Source organism: Oncorhynchus mykiss, chromosome 6 (genome assembly GCF_057628025.1).
Source record: "Oncorhynchus mykiss isolate SJ-2025 chromosome 6, ASM5762802v1, whole genome shotgun sequence".
Taxonomy (NCBI): domain Eukaryota; kingdom Metazoa; phylum Chordata; class Actinopteri; order Salmoniformes; family Salmonidae; genus Oncorhynchus; species Oncorhynchus mykiss.
In genome coordinates, this window is record NC_143027.1 from 44,537,152 (window position 1) to 44,556,874 (window position 19,723).

Below are 19,723 nucleotides of genomic sequence, written 5' to 3' on the forward strand. Positions count from 1 at the left end.
TTTTGACGAAGTAACGTTCTGATGAAATGCAAATTGTGCTGCAGTTGCTATTAATGACTAGTGGTTCATGTTCTAAATGTATGTATGTTCCAAATTTCTTTAAGGACAATTAATTGAATTCATTCTGCATTCACTTCTGGACAAATGTGTTCAGGACCTTGGTAATCCCAGAAGTGACATTTATTGGTCAACTAACTAACAGCTACACGCAGAATCTGCCCACGGGAAATTAGGACCTTGGGGATAACAGCAAAGCATCCCTCCCGACAGACCATAATAAAGAGTGCATGTGTTACTAACTTCTTTATGACAGCAGAGGGAATCGCTAGTTGGTAGGGAGCACAGTACAGTAGGAGCGCGAAAAGTCCACATAACTCGTAGATTCACCTGCGGCAAAGATCGTAGTACACTCTTGTAATAATTTCAATGCGCAAGTGTCGCTCTTTTGGGGAAAAACCGCAATGGGAGCCTCGCAGTCTGCGCGCACTGAACATGAGTTCCAAGATCTGGCTGATCGAACTGGATGTAAGTAGCCTGGGCTATATTATGCTCAAACTATAAGTGTTATTCAAATCAAAATGTATTTGTCACGTGCGCCGAATACAACAGGTACTTTACAGTGAAACGCTTACTTACAGGCCCTAACCAACAGTGCATTTTTTTTAAAGTAAAACATTGGTATTTTTGAACAATAGAGAAGTTAGGAAATAAAAAACAGTAAAAAGACTGAATAATAAAGACAGTAAATATTAATAGCGAGGCTATATAAAGGCACTGGTTAGTCGGGCTAATTGAGGTAGTATGTACATGTATGGTTAAAGTGACTATGCACATATGATAAACAGAGAGTAGCAGTATCGTAAAAAAGGGGGTGGTGGGACACAATGCAGATAGTCCGGGTAGCCAATGTGCGGGGGCACCGGTTAGTCAGGCTAATTGAGATAGTATATACATGTAGGTATGGTTAAAGTGGCTATACATACATGATAAACAGAGTAACAGCAGCGTAAGAGGGGTAGGTGGGGGGGGGCGGAGAATGCAAGTAGTTCAGGTAGCCGTTTGATTTCCTGTTCAGGAGTCTTATGGCTTGGGGGGGAAAGCTTTTGAGAAGCCTTTTGGTCCTAGACTTCGCACTCCTGTACCACTTGCCATGCAGTAGTAGGGGTCCTCTGGGGTGGGTGGGGTCCTCTGACACCGCCTGGTGTAGAGGTCCTGGATGTACATGCTTGGAGTGAATTGGAGTGAGTTTAGGGTTTCTGGGATAATGGTGTTGATGTGAGCCATTACCAGCCTTTCAAAGTACTTCATGGCTACGGATGTGAGTGCTACGGGTCTGTAGTCATTTAGGCAGGTTACCTTAGTGTTCTTGGGAACAGGGACTATGGTGGTCTGCTTAAAACATGTTGGTATTACAGACTCAATCAGGGACATGTTGAAAATGTCAGTGAAGACAACTGCCAGTTGGTCAGCACATGCCCGGAGCACACGTCCTGGTATTTCGTCTGGCCCTGCGGCCTTGTGAATGTTGAGCTGTTTAAAGGTCTTACTCACATTGGCTACGTAGAGCGTGATCACACAGTTGTCCGGAACAGCTGATGCTCTCATGCATGCCTCAGTGTTGCTTGCCTCGAAGCGAGCATAGAAGTGATTTAGCTCGTCTGGTAGGTTCGTGTCACCGACTGTGCTTCCCTTTGTAGCCTGTAATAGTTTGCAAGCCCTGCCACATCCGACAAGCGTTGGAGCCGGTGTAGTATGATTCAGTCTTAGCCCTGTATTGGTGCTTTGCCTGTTAGATGGTTCGTCGGAGGGCATAGCAGGATTTCTTATAAGCTTCCGGGTTATAGTCCCGCACCTTGAAAGTGGCAGCTCTACTTTTTAGCTCAGTGCAAATGTTGCCTGTAATCCATGGCCTCTGGTTGGGGTGTGTTTGTATAGTCAGGTTGGGGACGACGTCCTTGATGCACTTATTGATTACACTGGGGCGGCAGGGTAGCCTAGTGGTTAGAGCATTGGACTAGTAGGTTGCAAGTTCAAATCCCCGAGCTGACAAGGTACAAATCTGTCGTTCTGCCCCTGAACAGGAAGTTAACCCACAGTTCCTAGGCCGTCATTGTAAATAAGAATTAGTTCTTAACTGACTTGCCTAGTTAAATAAAGGTAAAATAAAAAAATAAAAATTATCAAATGCACACAAAAAACGAATTTGATCTTGTCGCGAAAATAAATAGCTTATCCTTAGATGAAGGGACAAATAGCATAAATGCCTCAATTTCATAGTTCAAACTGGAATTATAAATTGCTTTGTAGTGAGTCTTCCGAAGAGCATACAATAAGACACTGTATTGTAGCTGTTTTCACATGAATAGACAATAGTTGGATTGTCCTGTCATTCCATTAAACATCTAAGAGTGGTAGGCTACTCCTTCCAAAAAGCTTAAAGGAGAGATGGACAACTGTTTATTTAACAAGTTAAATTGAATGTCATGCTACTTGACAATATGGTGCCATGTATGGTGAATTTCCAATTGGAGTAAAACTTGTGATGACTTATGAGAGTGCAGTATTACTGTAAATTATGTAACTCAAATCCATTGACAGTCAAATATCACACTATTTTTGGAAGTGACAAGGGTAAAAAAATATATGTTTTTTAAAAGTGGGTTAATTACTCATTTGTGATAGGATGATGTTCTGCCAATTTGGTCTGTTGCAACATTGATCTGTGCTTGGAACATTGATCTGTTCATTCTCATCAGCTGGCTTCTGTTATAAATGGGAGAACTGTGCTTCCTCCTCCCTCAGTGTAGAAGGAAGAGAGAGGTCAATCAAGACAAAGCAATACTCTGATTTCCAATGTTCAACATAAAATGTTTAGATTGTAATAAGTGTAATAACTTAATACAGCATGTTGGTTATCCAGAGTGTGATAACTCCTAAAGTAAGATAATGGTGAAAAAACGCATTATGCAGCTGAATGGTATGCAAGTATTTGAACTGAAGTTCATAACCATGTCTTCCCTGAGTGCTGCTTCCATGGCATTTGTGGGGAAGCTTGTGTTTTTCACTGATCCTGAAAGCTATACAGGTGTGGTTTCGGACCCAGGAAGGTTCAACCATGCTGGGCAGGTTCCAGGTGAGAGGCCAGACAAAACACCTGGCCCTCCAGGTTGGGGGTTGGGCGTGGGGCTAACAACCCCACCCAGTAGAAACCACCATGTTACAGAAACTGCAACAACTTCCAAAATTCAGGAAACTCTTGCCAATCTGTAGGCACTTTGACGGCTTTAGATGAAAACCATACCCTGGAAATCGGGAGCTCGTTGAGGAGTTTTCTAGGGCCCATAACTACAGTCCGTCTTGGGAGTATGGAACGTCTGCACCATGTTTGAAACTTCAAAAACAGCTCAAGTTATCAGAGAGATAGACAAGTACAATGTGGACATCCCGTGTGTAAGTGAAAGCAGATGGACTGGTTAAGGGCGCAAGGTGACAAGTGATGGCTCAACAATTTTCTTCTCAGGAAAGGACGATGCCCACCCCAGTGGTTTAGCTCTCATTGTTAGCGAAACAACTGCCAAATCTCTCTTGGAATGGGAACCCATCAGTGACCAGCTTATCAGAGCAATATTCAACTGCAAGGTCACCATCCTGCAGTGCTATGCCCCCACCAACGAGACAGAGGAAGAGGACAAGGATGACTGGTATGAGAAGCTACTGCAAGCAGTATCCAATGTCCCACAATACAATGTGTTCCTGATAACTGGAGATATGAATGCGAAGGTTGGAGCCGATAACACCGATTATGAGCAGGCCATGGGGCAACACGGCTGTGGGACCGTCAATAACAACGGTGAAAGGCTTGCCGACTTCTTCCTCAATAACAGCTGTGTGATTGGTGGCACACTCTTCCCTCACAAAGACATCCATAAATTAACATAAAGATCCCCAGATGTTCACACTGTCAACAAAATCGACCACATCAATGTCAACGAGACTTGCCAAAGATCTCTATAGGATGTCAAGGTCCACCACCAGATGTCAACAGCAACCACTACCTGGTGGAAGCTGTGAGCCACGAATGCTGTAAAACAAGGGTGGTAAATATTCAACATCAACACCTTGCCTGAGATAAAGAAAGCGTTTACCATCGAGCTAAGACATTGCTTCAGTTCATTAGCCAAAGCAGAAGATGAATACCAGAGGGGTATAATACTTAAATTTGATCCAGTTTGCTACAGCATGAAAGTAATCCTGCACCAAAAGGAAATGTGAATTATTATGTGGATTATTATAATTAATGGACATTTTTGTAGGGGTTGATATGTTTTCTTTTATACATTCGTAAGGGAAAATCAAGTCTGTAATTTACAATTAGACATTTCTAACTTCAGAAGCCTTTTTAAACCTCAAATACAATAACAATTTAAAAATGTCCTGCATTGCTGGAAAGTCATCCTGCAATATGGTGATCAAATTAAGATCCTACATCTGTACAAAGCAGGATCAAATAGTTAGCCTGCTAACTTGATAAACAACCAGAAATAACTATTGAATTTCTGAGGGGTATACTACAAAGCAGTTAGCCAGGTATATATTCTGAAATATATATATATTTTTTTGAAAGATAAGCTTGAAATGGGTATGGTTTATTTGACTAAACAACCAAAAACTCATACCTACGTTTAGCATTCTACAGTTGGCCAAAGTACAATTGTTGAATGCAAAGTCACCTAGGCTGATGGACGAGCACAGTAGCAACGGTCATCAAAATTGTTAAAATGTTTTACAAACTATTTTAATAAATGCAACAGTTGAACAATCAAACAATGGATGAAGATACTCCAAACTACAATGTTTTTAATCCAGCAGATATTGACTGTGTTATAGCACATAAAACATTTTACTGGCACGGACAAATAATGAATCAGGGTTGAAGGATTTTGGTGGGAATTCAGGTATTTAATTTATTGTCAAATGTCACCTTTTCTTTCTTAGAATAAACTAATATAAACATTTTCAAATGGTAAATCAGGTATTTTGTAAATATTGTGTGTTAAAATAAATACAATTATACATGCATAATTTGCATAAATACACTGGGTGTACAGTATTTGCATATACAGTGCATTTAGAAAGTAGTCAGAGCCCTTCCCTTTTTCCACATTTTGTTACGTTAGTCTTATTCTAAAATGGATTAAATAAAACATTTTCCTCAGCAATCTACACACAATACCTCATAATGACAAATAAAAATTAGGATTTTAGATTTTTTTTTGCAAATGTATTTATTATTTACATAAGTATTCAGACCCTTTGCTATGAAAATCGAAATGTCGGGAAACAGGGTGCATCCTATTTCCATTTATCATTCTTGAGTTTTTTCTACAACTTGATTGGGGTCCACTTCTGGTAAATTAAATTGATTGGACATGATTTGGAAAGCAACACACCTGTCTATATAAGGTCCCACAGTTGACAGTACATGTAAGAGCAAAAACCAAGCCATGAGGTCGAAGGAATTGTCCGTAGAGCTCTGAGACATGATTGCGTCGAGGCACAGATATGGGGAAGGGTACCAAAACATGTCTGCAGTATTGAAGGTCCCCAAGAACATAGTGGCTTCCATCATTCTTAATTGGAAGAACTTTGGAACCAGCAAGACTCTTCCTAGAGCTGGCCGCTCGGCCAAACTGAGCAATTGGGGGAGAAGGGCCCTCTGAGTTCCTCTGTGGAGATGGGAGAACCTTCCTGAAGGACAACCAGCTCTGCAGCACTCCACCAATCAGGCCTTTATGGCAGAGTGGACAGACGGAAGCCACTCTTCAGTAAAAGGCAAATGACAGCCCTCTTAGAGTTTGCCAAAAGGCACCTAAAGGACTCTCAGACAATGAGAAACAAGATTCTCTGGTCTGATGAAACAAGATTGAACTCTTTGGCCTGAATGCCAAGCGTCACGCCTGGAGAAAACCTGGCACCATCCCTATGGTGAAGGATGGTGGTGGCAGCATCATGCTGTGGGGATGTATTTCAGCGGAAGGGACTGGGAGACTAGTCAGGATCGAGGTAAAGATGAATGGAGCAAAGTACAGAGAGATCCTTGATGAAAACCTGCTCCAGAGCGCTCAGGACCTCAGACTGGGGCAAAGGTTCACCTTCCAACAGCACAACGATCCTAAGCACACAGCCAAGGCAATGCAGGAGTAGCTTTGGGACAAGTCTCTGAATGTCCTTGAGTGGCCCAGCCAGAGCCCGGACTTAAACCTGATCGAACATCTCTGGAGAGACCTGAAAATAGCTGTGCAGCGACGCTCCCTATCCAACCTGACAGAGCTTGAGAGGATCTGCAAAGATGAATGGGAGAAACTCCCCAAATACAGGTGTGCCAAGCTTGTAGTGTTATACCCAAGAAGACTCAAGGCTGTAATCGCTGCCAAACGTTCTTCGAACAAAGTATTGAGTAAAGGGTCTGAATACTTATAAAAGACTGAAATGTCACATTTACATAAGTTAGCAAAAATGTCTAAACCCCTTTTTTTGCTTTGTCATTATGGGGTATTGTGTGTAGATGATTAGGGAAAAAAATGATTTAATCCATTTTAGAATAAGGCTGTAACGTAACAAAATGTGGAAAATTAAAGGGGTCTGAATACTTTCCGAATGCAATGTATTCATACATTAACATAAATGGGTGGAACTGGGCTGAAACCACCAAAAACTTGCTCTGTCTAGGCCTAACCTGCACTGTCTAGACTGCCTCATTAATGACTGTTGTTGTCACATTCTTTACATTGTTTGTGAGATCAGACATAATATCACTATAATCAGTGTTCATTTTTGGAAGTTACTTTCATTTCAGAGCATCTAATTTGTAAACATTTCAACTCTATTAAATTATTACTTTTTTCAATTCAACAAAACAAAAACCCATCAAAATAAAGTTATCTTTTTTGTGATGTTAGTGTAGAGACGATACGTTAAAAAGGTAGACTCAGCAGTGTGACATAGATGCAGAAAGTAAATAGCATAGTGGGTCAATTTCTGCAAAAACTGACCCCGTTTCACTGTGCTACCTGGGCGACACACTCATGTAATGTCTCACAAATACCTATAGGTCTAGGCCTTGTCTGATAAATACTGATACTACTATAGCAACATGTCTGATAAATACTGATACTACTATAGCAACATGTCCTTTGTTTAAGTCATTCCACACACAAGCCCATGCCTGAGAGGCTTGAGGATTTAGCAATTCAAGGATTTTTATTATCTGCTTGAAAACATGACTAACAAATCTGTTATCCTTCCTGTGATTACATTGTTGCAGTAATTGCACTGATACCTCTGTTCACAAACATGGATTAAGAGTTGAGCCATGAGCTTGCAGTGCAAAGTCAAGGTTGGCTGAATACAGATGCAACTCAAAGGGTTGAGAGGGAAAACAGAAGAGTCTGAAATGCAATACGCAATATTGCTGTATTGCTGCATACACACCACCCACGTAAGTCTATAAACCTGCCTGTGCAATAGTTTAGTGTGTGGCATTGTTCTGTGTGGTTGCTGAAGCATTCACCTTCAGTAGTTGTTGCTACTGCAAACATGAATCTTGTTAAGGGCATTTCCATGTCCCATAAGCACTAACGTGACGTTCATAGGAGCACATCAAATTTGGTGTCAAATTAAAGCTAAGAGTCTATATTTTGTTTTTTATTAAGGCATATATAAATTCTTTAACTATTTTCCATCCTAAAAATGTAGAATAAGGCACTGATTTCTGGTCAAACAGATGGAAAAGGGGTCTTGGCAAACAGAACAAGTCTTAATTCGGAGTAGATATTTAACAGAATTTTTGGAAAATGTGATCACAAAAAAAACTGAGGGAGATTTTACCCTTAATGTTATCAAATCTGCACTGTCATTTGAGTAAATGTGTTTTTGTAAAAATGTCAGTAGAAATTGATAAAAGTAGTAGTCCTTGTGCATATGGTTTAACTTTTCAATCAATGGTTTTTGTTTAGCATACTTTTAAAGTGAAAAATAGAGTCTCGCCGTCATTCTATTACCATGAAATTATTCTTATGTGCTTTCAACAAGCACTGTGAGGGCAAAGCACGTTCCACCTTTGAGGAGAAGTCAAAATAAGCACCATTGTATGCAAAGTTTGCACGCAAAGTAAAATATCACAATCTGTGGTTCTTTAACTGTATCTTGCAACCATAACATTAAAATGTTGTGCAAATATCTGTGATCCTTTATTTCGAACATTAGCCCACAAAGAAGTCAATAATTCAAAGTTCCCTTTGAAAGCAAATATAATCTCACTAGAGTATGTTTGTTTTTCTATTAGGCCGATTGTGTTTTTTAAAATCATTATGCTGATTGTGTCGTAGGCCTATTGTTGTCACAATTTATCTGTTCTGTACCTTTTTGCACCTGAATCCAAAGTTCATAATTTCTACAGGTAATTTACATGTTTTACACTCCAAAACCAATACATACCATAACAGAAAATATTTGGTAAAGATATCCAGCTAGTCTTGAAGGGTGTGGTATCTAGAAATGGAATACCCTCAAGTTATTATGCCTTTAATAAGTCTTAAGTTGCTAATGCTAATTTACTCCTCCAAACTACTGTGATTGTTTCCATTCAGTTTCCCTGGAGCAGATTGGCAACCTCAACAAAAGATTCAGACAGCTGAGCAAGAATGAGGAGACACTAAGGTAGTGTCACCAACACCATATATTTACAGTACATCATCGGCTGTTACCCATCTCATCTATTCATATACTGTAAAACCATTCTGGAAATATTATGTATTTTGGAATTTACCTTAAAATATGTTACGTAAAATATAGTAGGAGTTCACTTACTGTATTTGTGAATGTACAAAATAGAATGTCACACAAAGAGTACAAGGTCAAAAAATAAATAAAAGCACATCCTCTAAAGAGGGAAAAAGTTTTTGTTGTATTTCAAATGGCTTGTAATTCCACCCCAAAGAATACATTACCGTATTGTATTTTTGGAGTGCCAAAATCCTTTTGACCACTAGTGGGTGCATGGTATTGTTGTTTCTGGCTACATTTGTGCTGTACCAATTTAATTGATATGTAGTAGTAGTAGTACCCCATCAATTAAATGTCTATAGGGGACAGATTGGAATGGAAGCAAGTCTTAAACCTTTAATGGTTGAGTATTTGCCTTTGCCATGTAGTCACTGTATGGAAGCCTTTGTTAAATGCCTCTAGAAGTGTAAGTGCAACATTTGGTATTTTATAACACTTACATTTCTTACACACACACTTACATTTCATATGCTGTAATATGTAAACACATTACCTAGCAGCCAACCTGCTTGCAAAGACCACTTATCCTGGACATTTTCTTGATACCGTTCGTTACAATAAGCCTATACTGGAGACATTTGAAATGAAACAAGTATTTCTAATATGGTATTGTTGTTTCTGGTACATAAACATATGAGGCGTGCCTTGTAAGAGGCTACATTTGTCCTACCTGTTAGTGAGAGGGCTGTATCAATGTAATTGATGCTTGTTGACAGTAACCTTAATATAATACTTGTTAACAGTAACCTTGGCCTTTGGCAAAAGGTGGTAAACATCTCACATGATAATGTAGTAGTTACTAACATATTTTCATGTCATGTTTTCTTTTGCAGTCGACAGCATTTGGCGAGCATCTCTGCTCTAGATAACAATCCACTCCGGGCTCAAATTATTAATGCCTTCTTTGACAAAAGGTGATTATATAGCCGAAGTACAATATTGAAATCTCTCGTTTAATACATACTGTATTTACTGTCATTAACTGTTAAAACAATGTTTTTACACAGAGGACAGTTTTGTTCACGAGGTAGGTAATCAGTGATGCTGTAAAGGCCTTAGTTTTGAAGCATGTTCAACGCAGGGCAGTCTGAGTGAATTCACATATACATGTAACTCTATACCTGTAGCCTTGGTAACCTCACCGGTTAGTCTGGTTTAACCAGACTAATGCCTCTCTGTCTTTACTTGATTTAGAAACCTCCGTCAGAATGAGGCGGGTACGGTCCAGGTGATTGGCTTTGAGGAGTTCCTTATGGTCATGTCTCACTTTCGTCCGGCAGCTATGCACATCACAGAGGAGGAGAGGGAGAAACTGAGGCGGGAAAAACTACGCTGTATGGTTTGGTGATGAGTAGAGTGACTTTTCTGAGACTGGTGTTTGTGCCCAGAGCTAATGCCTAGACTTTAGCTCAGTGGGCTAGTGTGGTCTTGACTGAGTCATGCAGGCAACATGTTTTATATAAGGGCTATTCTAGATAGAATCATAACATTGATTTAGTTATCTAATCATACTCTAGTGTAGAGTCAAGATTGGGTCTGGAGTAGACCAGCCAGTCTGTCTTGCTCCTACTTATCATGGATGCAGCTCAGAAAGCCAATTCTCATAATCATGACTTCTTCATCCACCCTGATGTGAAATGAGCCATTAGGCCCCTATCCTGCCCCTGGAACCCTTCCCAGTCGATGAATAGAAATCATAGTAGAGACCCGTTACTCTCTTTGGGGATAAAATAGTTAGTAAAAATGTCCTATTTTGCTTGTTCGTCTTCAGTTGTGTTCAACATGCATGACACAGACAGTGACGGCACCATCACTCTGGAGGAGTACAGACGGGTAAGGCCTCCCTTTTCTACTCTCTCCCCACCATAATCCTTCATGGGCCCCAGGGCGTGTTTTCACAAAGCATCTCAGAGTAGGAGTGCTGTACTAAAATCAGGTTCGCCCTTGTCCATGTAATATGATTCATTATGATAAAAAAAAGGCAAAACTGATCCTATGTCAGCACACCTGGTGTGCTCTTTTCTTCCTCTAGGCGGTAGAAGAGCTCCTGTCCAAGGCCGGCACAATCGGGCAGGAGACCGCAAAGGCCATTGCAGACGCCGCCATGCTGGAAGTTGCGAGCACCACAAGGGGCAAAATGGTAACGGGGGTTATCACTTAATCACTAATGTTCGTACCCTTAAGACCAAAGAGTTCACAAAGTGCGTAAGATACAACGATAACACAATTGATTACAGTGAACCACACCTTATTTTTAAGTGCAAAGAACTGCTCTACTTTGTACTGCTTTGTGCCGTGCCTAAGAACAACCCGTAGCCGTCTGTTATTCATGATAGTCCTCATGCCTTATTGCTTAAAGTGGCAAACTGCAGTTCAAACAATAACGTGTGTACAATAAAATACAAAGGACATTTCATGCTGAAACCTTAATATTAAACACCAATGGTTTTCACTAAGTTGATGATTTATATTTCGGATAATTTGTACAGCTTTGTCACTATAATTATTTTATTTTTTAAATCATCTTATTTGATTATTTCATATATTGTACACGTGATAAGGCCACACAGAGAGACATATATTATTAGCCACCCGTGATCATCTGAAGTACCCAAAAGGCCCTAAATGTCATTTTATACAATTCCAAAGAAACCTTGAAAGTTAACTCAATTCTGGTAGTTTACTGGTACATTTGAAAAGTTCCAGTAATATACCCTCCATTTGCAACCCTATGTAAAAATGTATGTAGCAATTGTAGATTTCCCCTTTAAAATTGGGTTACTTTGTTTTTCAGGAACCTGATGAATTCTATGAAGGAATCACTTTTGAAAATTTTCTTCAGGTATGGTTGTATATATAGTACAGTAAACAGTGAGTGTACAAAACATTAGAAACAACTGCTCTTACCATGACAGACTAACCAGGTGAATCCAGGTGAAAAATATGATCCCTTATTGGATGTCACTTGATAAATCCGCTTCAAACAGTGTAGATGAAGGGGAGGAGACAGGTTAAATAAGAATTTTTAAGCCTTGAAACATGGATTGTGTACACAACATGTCCAAAAGTATGTGGACACCTGCTCATCGAACATCTCATTAAAAAAATCATGGGCATTAATATGGAGTTGGTACACCCTTTGCTGCTATAACAGCCTCTACTCTTCTGGGAAGGCTTTCCACTAGATGTTGGAACATTGCTGCAGAGACTTGCTTCCATTTAGGCACAAGAGCATTAATGAGGTTGGGCACTGATGTTAGGCAATTAGGCATGGCTCGCAGTCTGCGTTCTAATTCATCCCAAAGGTGTTTGATGGGGTTGAGGTCAGGGTTCTGTGCAGGCCAGTCAAGTTCTTCCACACAGATCTCGACAAACCGTGTCTGTATAGACTTATGTATAGACGCTTTGTGCACAGGGGCATTGTCCTGCTGAAAAGGGCCTTCCCCAAACTGTTGCAACAAAGTTGGAAGCACAGAATCGTCTAGAATGCTGTAGCGTTAAGATTTCCCTTCGCTGGAACTAACTATTCTTCCTCCAACAAACTTTACAGTTGACACTAAGCATTGGGGCAGATAGCGCCCAACCCAATCCGTCAGACTGCCAGATGGTGAACTGTGATTCATCACTCCAGAGAACGCTTTTCTACTGCTCCAGAGTCCAATGGAGGCGAGCTTTACACCTCTCCAGCTAACGCTTGGCATTGCGTATTGTAATCTTAGACTTTTGTGCGGATGATCGGCCATGGAAACCAATTTCACGAAGCTCCCGACAAACAGTTCTTGTGCGGACGTTGCTTCGAGAGGCAGTTTGGAACTCGGTAGTGAGTGTTGCAACAGAGGACAGACGATTTTTACGCACTACACGCTTCGGCACTCTGAATGGCACACATGGCAGTCCCGTTCTGTGAGCTTGTGTGGTCTACCACTTTGCGGCTGAGCTATTGTTGCTCCTAGATGTTTCCACTTCACAACAACAGCATTTACAGTTGACAGGGCAGCTCAAGCAGGGCAGAAATTTGACGAACTGACTTGTTAGACAGGTGGCATCCTATGACGGTGTGATGTTGAAAGTCACTGAGCTCTTCAGTAAGGCCATTGTAATGCCAATGTTTGTCTATGGAGTGTGCTCGATTGTATACACCTGTCAGCAACGGGTGTGGTTGAAATATCGGAATCCACTAATTTTAAGGGTTGTCCACATACTTTTGTATATATAGTGTATGTGTGCCATTCAGAGGGTGAATGGGCGAGACAAAATATTTAAGTGTATGGTAGTAGGTGCCAGAACTGTAACGCTGCTTGGTTTTTCACGCTCAGTTTCCCGTGTGTATCAAGAATGGTCCACCACCCAAAAAAACATCCATCCAACTTGACACAACTGTGGGAAGCATTGTCAACATAGGCCAGCATCCCTGTGGAATGCTTTCGACACCAAGGAGGGTTCATGCCCTGACGAATTGAGCCTGTTCTGAGGGAAAAAGGGAGGGTTTGGGTGGGGGAAGAGGTGCAACTCAATATTAGGAAGGTGTTCCTAATGTTTTGTATACTGTGTACAACCTCTTCCCCACTTCACAAGCTATTCAAATTGGCTAATGATATGTTAGTTGAAAAAAGGAAATGCCATTTCACTTTTGAGTTATGCAAAAGAATGCTATTACAACACAGTGGCATTTGGTGTCTTAATATACTGCTATACTTTATATTGAATACTGCCATATCAGTCTTATATTCCCCTACATTTTCTCCCCGCAGATTCTTAAAACCTTCGATATTGAGACGAGGATGCACGTTCGCTTTTTAAACATGGACACTGCAACCATGCGATGTGGGAAATGAGTCCCCGTCTCCTTTAAAATACATCTGGTACTGATGTTTTTACAGAATGAATCTCTCCGGTCTTCCTCTGAGATGAAGCCAAATACCTTTTTTTTTTAAAACTTATTGATGGGATTGATGGGAGATCATAATCCACTGTGATATACAGTGTCTTCAGAAAGTATTCATACCCCTTGACTTTTCCACTGCTCCAGAGTCCAATGTCGGCGAGCTTTGGACTTTTGACATAATGGGTTATTGTGTTTAGGCCAGTGACAAGAATGTCAACAATCAATTTTAAATTCAGGCCGTAACACAACAAAATGTGGAAAAAGTCAAGGTGTGTAAACACTTTCTGAAGGCACTGTAAGTGTACAATATTGTCTACATACCGTATGTTGTACATTTTAAAATGACAAACTATGCTGAAGTAAACACATACACCTCCAGTGCCCCAGACGAATCCCTTCATTACCACCCTCCGCACTCTCTCATGTCAGCGTTATGTATACATAACAGTACAGACATTTTGAATGCCTAGAGGTTCACCTGCCATGTGGATCACTGAGAGGACCGGGGTTGGCATCCAGGGTCACTTTTATTCTGGCTCTGTGGGGCACAGTGCATTCCAACAGGGCTTCAGAATACACGGAAGACTCCATTTATTTAGTTCACCAAGCTTCATTATTCCTGTGTCCTTTCAGTGGAGTCTCACCATTCTACCCTCTAAATCAAAGACCACTTACAAATAACCACTTACAAATAACCACTTATGTATTTCCCAATGCTGAAAACATTGATCCTTAAAATAAATGTTTAAACACATTAGATTAATATTGTTCTTTATATCCAAAGAACCTGTAATAGCCTTTGCAATAATGTATACACATATTTTAGTCATTAATTAAAAATAAAGAAATGATGAGATAAAAAATTGTTGGGAGTTACTTGTGTTTTGCTTCCATCTTCTTGTGAAGATAGATAAGACTGCCATTTGCAATTCCACTGAAGTAAATTAAGTGAAAAGACCATGTGACCGTTGTTGCCCATCAATTTATGGAGGATGTCAGTACCAACTTCAATGTCTAGTTAAAGGTCCAATGCAGCAGTTTCTATCTCAATATCAAATCATTTCTGGGTAAAAATTAAGTACCGTACTGTGATTGTTTCACGGTAAAATGGTAAAAGATTAACAGAAGTAGCTTCTTAGCAAAGAGAAATTTCTCAAGCAAGAATTTTGCTAGGAATATCTGGGAGTGGTAAGGAGAAAACTGAAAAAGAGCTATTATTGGCAGGGGTTTGAAACCATCTTTCTTATTGCTCTATTAACTAATTTACAGCATGGTGATTTCACTATGGAAGGCCAAACATCTATGCCACCAAAACAGGCTAACCAAACACTAAAAGAGCAATATCATCATGCTCAAATTTCACAACCTCAATGTGGAAATATATATAAAACACAGAAAAATCACGTGTTTGACTGCACTGGATCTTTAACAAAACATGATCCCATCATAAGATGAAATCCAATCAGAATCCATTGCTCTAGGAAAAAATTGCAAGATTAAATCAAACTCCTTAACAGTCCAAGGAAACATTAACTTCTTTTAAAAATAAGGGCAGCTACTAATTAAAAATCTGATTCAGTTTGAAAAATCAAAAGGATATATAAAAGCTGATTTGCTTTGTACATACTGTCTACAGGGCTGGTGGTAGGGGTCTGCAGAGCTGGTGGTGGTAGGGGTCTGCAGAGCTGGTGGTGGTAGGGGTATGCAGGGCTGATGGTAAGGGTCTGAAGGGTCGGTGGTAAGGGTCAGAAGGGCTGGTGGTAGGGGTCTGAAGGGCTGGTGGAAGGAGTCTGAAGGGCTGGTGGAAGGAGTCTGAAGGGCTGGTGGAAGGAGTCTGAAGGGCTGGTGGAAGGGGTCTGAAGGGCTGGTGGAAGGGGTCTGAAGGGCTGGTGGAAGGGGTCTGAAGGGCTGGTGGTAGGGGTCTGAAGGGCTGGTGGAAGGAGTCTGAAGGGCTGGTGGAAGGAGTCTGAAGGGCTGGTGGAAGGAGTCTGAATGGCTGGTGGTACTAATAGTAGGGGTCTGAAGGGCTGGTGGTAGGGGTCAGTGGGAGGGGTGAGAGCCAGACAGGATGTCATAGGGCACGGCCAGGCCAATGTTGTAGTTGTAGCCAGGTAACTCCACATTGTTGGACCTGCAGATGGGCAGAACATGGGCTGGTGGAAGGGGTCTGCAGGGCTGATGGTACTAATAGTAGGGGTCTGAAGGGCTGGTGGTAGGGGTCAGTGGGAGGGGTGAGAGCCAGACAGGATGTCATAGGGCACGGCGAGGCCAATGTTGTAGTTGTAGCCAGATGACTCCACATAGTTGGACCTGCAGATGGGCAGAACATGGTCCTGGGAGGTGGAGTCCTCTGAGAAGTCATAGTGGCAAATCACTCCCCTATGTCTATAATGTGGACACACAAGAATTGGGGCAGTTAAAAAACAAAACAACAGACTCTCATAGAATTAAACAGAAAGTATTCACATCTCTGGACTTTTTCCACATTTTGTTGTGTTACAGCCTGAATTTAAAATTGATTAAATTAAGATTTTGTGTCACTGGCCTACACACAATACCCCATAATGTCAAAGTTTGAATTAAAAATTAAAAGCTGAAATGTCTTCAGTCAATAAGTATTCAACCCCTACGGAAAGCATAAAGTAAAAATGTGGTTAACTACTCACATAATTTATTTTTAATCATTTTATTTAACCTTTATTTAACTAGGCAGGTCAGTTAAAACCTGTTGAGGATATGGCAGACATACGCCCCCTTTGGAGAGATTGGGTACCCCTAGTAAACTGGAAAAAAAATCTGTCAAAAATTGTTAATATATGCAAATAAAAATTATTATTGGATAGAAAACACTCTAAAGATTCTAAAACCGTTGGAATTATGTCTGTAAGTATAGCAGAACTCACAGGGCAGGCATTCTTCCAAACTAGTTTTTGTGGCCATGAAAGTTGGAGCAACTTTGACGTCATGGCCCCCACCCTTCCCAACCAGCTATGATTCTGCGGACACTTTCTATCTCTTCCGCTAGATGTCCTCTTTCATTAGGGCTTCAAACCGTTCAAATCGCGCGAGAATTGACCCTATGGGAGTGAAATTAGTGCGTGCCACGAGAGAATAGGCTGTGCGTATGGGCGCGAATTGGTCACAGCCATTCCTTTGTTTCCAGCACTGAAGAGAAGGGCAGACGATGGCCGATTGAATTGAAGTTTGTTTTGCACGTCTAAAACATCATAAAGCTTGCTTCTGCACTTAGTTTGACCTGTTTAGTCGACATATAATGTGTAATTTCGAAGTTTTGATGCGCAACTTATCCGGACCAGAGGACGTTTTGGGTGCATTTCAGCTGATGTTATTAGCAGTAGCTAATACAAAGACACAAGACTTGAAACCAAACGATGTATTGGGTAAGTATGAAGCCTTCCAGAACATTCTGAACGAAGACCATCGAAGGTAAGGGAATATTTATGCTTAAATCTGTGTTTCTGTTGACTCCAACATTACGTGGAAATGTAGCTTGGAACTGAGCGCTGTCTCACAATATGGAATAGTGTGCGATTTCTGTAACGTTAAAAATAAATCTAACACAGCGGTTGCATAAAGAAGCAGTGTATCTTTCTAACTACATGTAGAACATGTATATTTAGTCAAAGTTTATGATGTCTATTTTACGTTATCTTGCCGCGCTACATAGATTTCCTGCGGGCGTTTTTGAGTAATTTCTGAAGGTGAACTCACTGTAAATGGACATTTATGGATATAAATGGCATATTATTGAAAAAAAAAAATATGTACTGTGTAATATGTCATATTACTGTCATCTGATGAAGATTTTCAAAAGGTTAGTGAGCGATTTATTTTTTAATCCTGCGTTTGTTGATTGCATGTTTTGGCTATTGAAATGAGCTGTGTCTGGTGGTGGTTTTACATATATATGTGCTATGTTTTCGCCGTAAAACATTTTAGAAATCTGACTTGCTGGCTAAATGAACAAGATGTTTATCTTTCATTTGAGCTATTGGACTTGTTAATGTGTGGAGGTTAAATATTTTTAAGAATATTTTTGCGTTCCATGCGCCACCGTTTCAGCTGCACGTGGGAGGGTTGATCCCCAATTGGGAACCAGTATCGTAGACAGGTTAAGATTTTTTTTTATTTCCAATGACGGCCTACCCCAGCTAAACCCTAACGACACTGGGCCAATTGTGCACCGCCCTATGGGACTCCCAATCGCGGCAAGTTGTGATACAGCCTGGAATCGAACCAGGGTCTGTAGTGACGACTCTAGCAGTGCCTTAGACCGCTGCGCCACTCGGGAGCCCAAGTGAGTTGAATGACGACCTAATTTCTGTACCCCACACGTACAGTTATCTGTAAGGTCCCTCAGTCAAGCAGTGAATTTCAAACACAGATTCAACCCCAAAGACCAGGGTGGTTTTCCAATGGTGAAGTTATTAATTACACTTTGGATGGTGTATCAATACACCCAGTCACTACAAAGATACAGGTGTCCTTCCTAACTCAGTTGCCGGAGAGAAGGAAAACGTTCAGGGATTTCACCATGAGGCCAACGGTGACTTTAAAACAATTACAGAGTTTAACGACTGTGATGGAGGATGGATCAACAACATTGTAGTTACTCCACAATACTAACTTAAATGACAGAGTTTAAAGGAGGAAGCCTGTACAGAATTAAAATATTCCAAAACATGCACCCTGTATGCAATAAGGCACTAAAGTAAAACTGCAAAAAATGTGGCAAACAAATTAACTTTACGTCCTGAATACAAAGCTTTATGTTTGGGGCAAATCCAACAAAACATATCACTGAGTACCACTTCATATTTTCAAGCATGGTGGTGGCTGCATCATGTTATGGGTATGTTTGTCATCGGCAAGAACTAGGGAGTTTTTTGGGATAAAAATAAATGGAATAGATCTAAGCACAGGCAAAATCCTAGAGGAAAACCTGGTTCAGTCTGCTTTTCAACAGACACTGAGACAAATTCACCTTTCAGCAGGACAATAACATAAAACACAAGGCCAAATATACACTGGAGTTGCTTACCAAATCGACATTGAATGTTCCTGAGTGGCCTAGTTACAGTTTTGACTTAAATTGGCTTTAAATGTATGGCAAGACTTGAAAATGGCTGTCTAGCAATGATCAAGCTTTTCATTTATTTTTTATTCAAACTTTGCGGCAGAGTAGCCTAGTGGTTAGAGAGTTGGACTAGTAACCGGAAGAATTTGTTCTTAACTGACTTGCCTAGTTAAATAAAGTTTTAAAAAACAACAACAACTAACTTGACAGAGCTTGAAGAATTTTTAAAAGAATAATGTGCAAATATTGTACAATCCAGGTGTGCAAAGCTCTTAGAGACTTACCCAAAAATATTTAGTTGTAATCGATGTCAAAGGTGATTCTAACATGTATTGAATCAGGGGGTTGAATACTTATGTAGTCAAGATATATTAGTATTATATTTTTCATTCATGTTTTACAAATGTTGACAGACTATTTTTTGTGTAGATCGTTGACCATTTAAAAAACAAGTGTAAACAGTTTAATCCCACCTTGAAACACAAATGTGGAAAAAGTAAAGGGGTGTGAATACTTTCTGAAGGCACACATCTATGCAGACACTGATCTCTGTGTAATATGGAATCTTCAGTAAAATAAACAAGTATCTTGCTAAACTCTAAATGTATAAATTAGAATTTTGGGTGGTGTTATTAGGGACCTGCGGTGGGCTGTGAGGTCGTCATCTGTGATGCAGGCCCCTCGTGGAGACTTCTCGTCTGGGATGTTGGCTGTCACCAGAGTGCTGGTGTTGAATCTCAAGTGTCTGACTGGGTGCCTGCAAACAGATAGGAGGGAGAAACAACAAACACCATTTTTTATTACTAACAATTTGATTTCAAAACACACACACACACAAATTCACACACACAAATTCACACACACACACACACACACACACACACAAATTCACTAAT

General features: G+C 40.5%; 2 protein-coding genes across 3 annotated transcripts in view; one reads left to right on the forward strand and one right to left on the reverse strand.

Annotated features, from left to right (window-relative positions):
• Positions 1-268: 268 nt before the first annotated feature.
• On the forward strand, positions 269-14,592 carry LOC110526012 (calcineurin B homologous protein 3). Its single transcript, XM_021606590.3, has 8 exons — positions 269-525; positions 8,649-8,718; positions 9,678-9,758; positions 10,039-10,178; positions 10,616-10,677; positions 10,877-10,984; positions 11,639-11,686; positions 13,596-14,592. Exons 1-8 carry the CDS (start codon positions 462-464, stop codon positions 13,677-13,679), a joined length of 657 nt encoding a protein of 218 aa, XP_021462265.2. The 5' UTR covers positions 269-461; the 3' UTR covers positions 13,680-14,592.
• The window catches only part of fbxw8 (F-box and WD repeat domain containing 8), a 29,652-nt gene continuing 24,234 nt past the window's right edge, over positions 14,306-19,723 (reverse strand). For both annotated transcript variants that reach the window (XM_021606588.3, XM_036980168.2), the window contains exons 10-11: positions 19,468-19,584; positions 14,306-16,114 (exon numbers count right to left, since the gene is read on the reverse strand). In XM_021606588.3, coding sequence (XP_021462263.3) covers positions 15,949-16,114; positions 19,468-19,584 — 283 coding nt within the window. In that variant the 3' untranslated portion in view covers positions 14,306-15,948. The remainder of the gene's footprint in view (positions 16,115-19,467; positions 19,585-19,723) is intronic.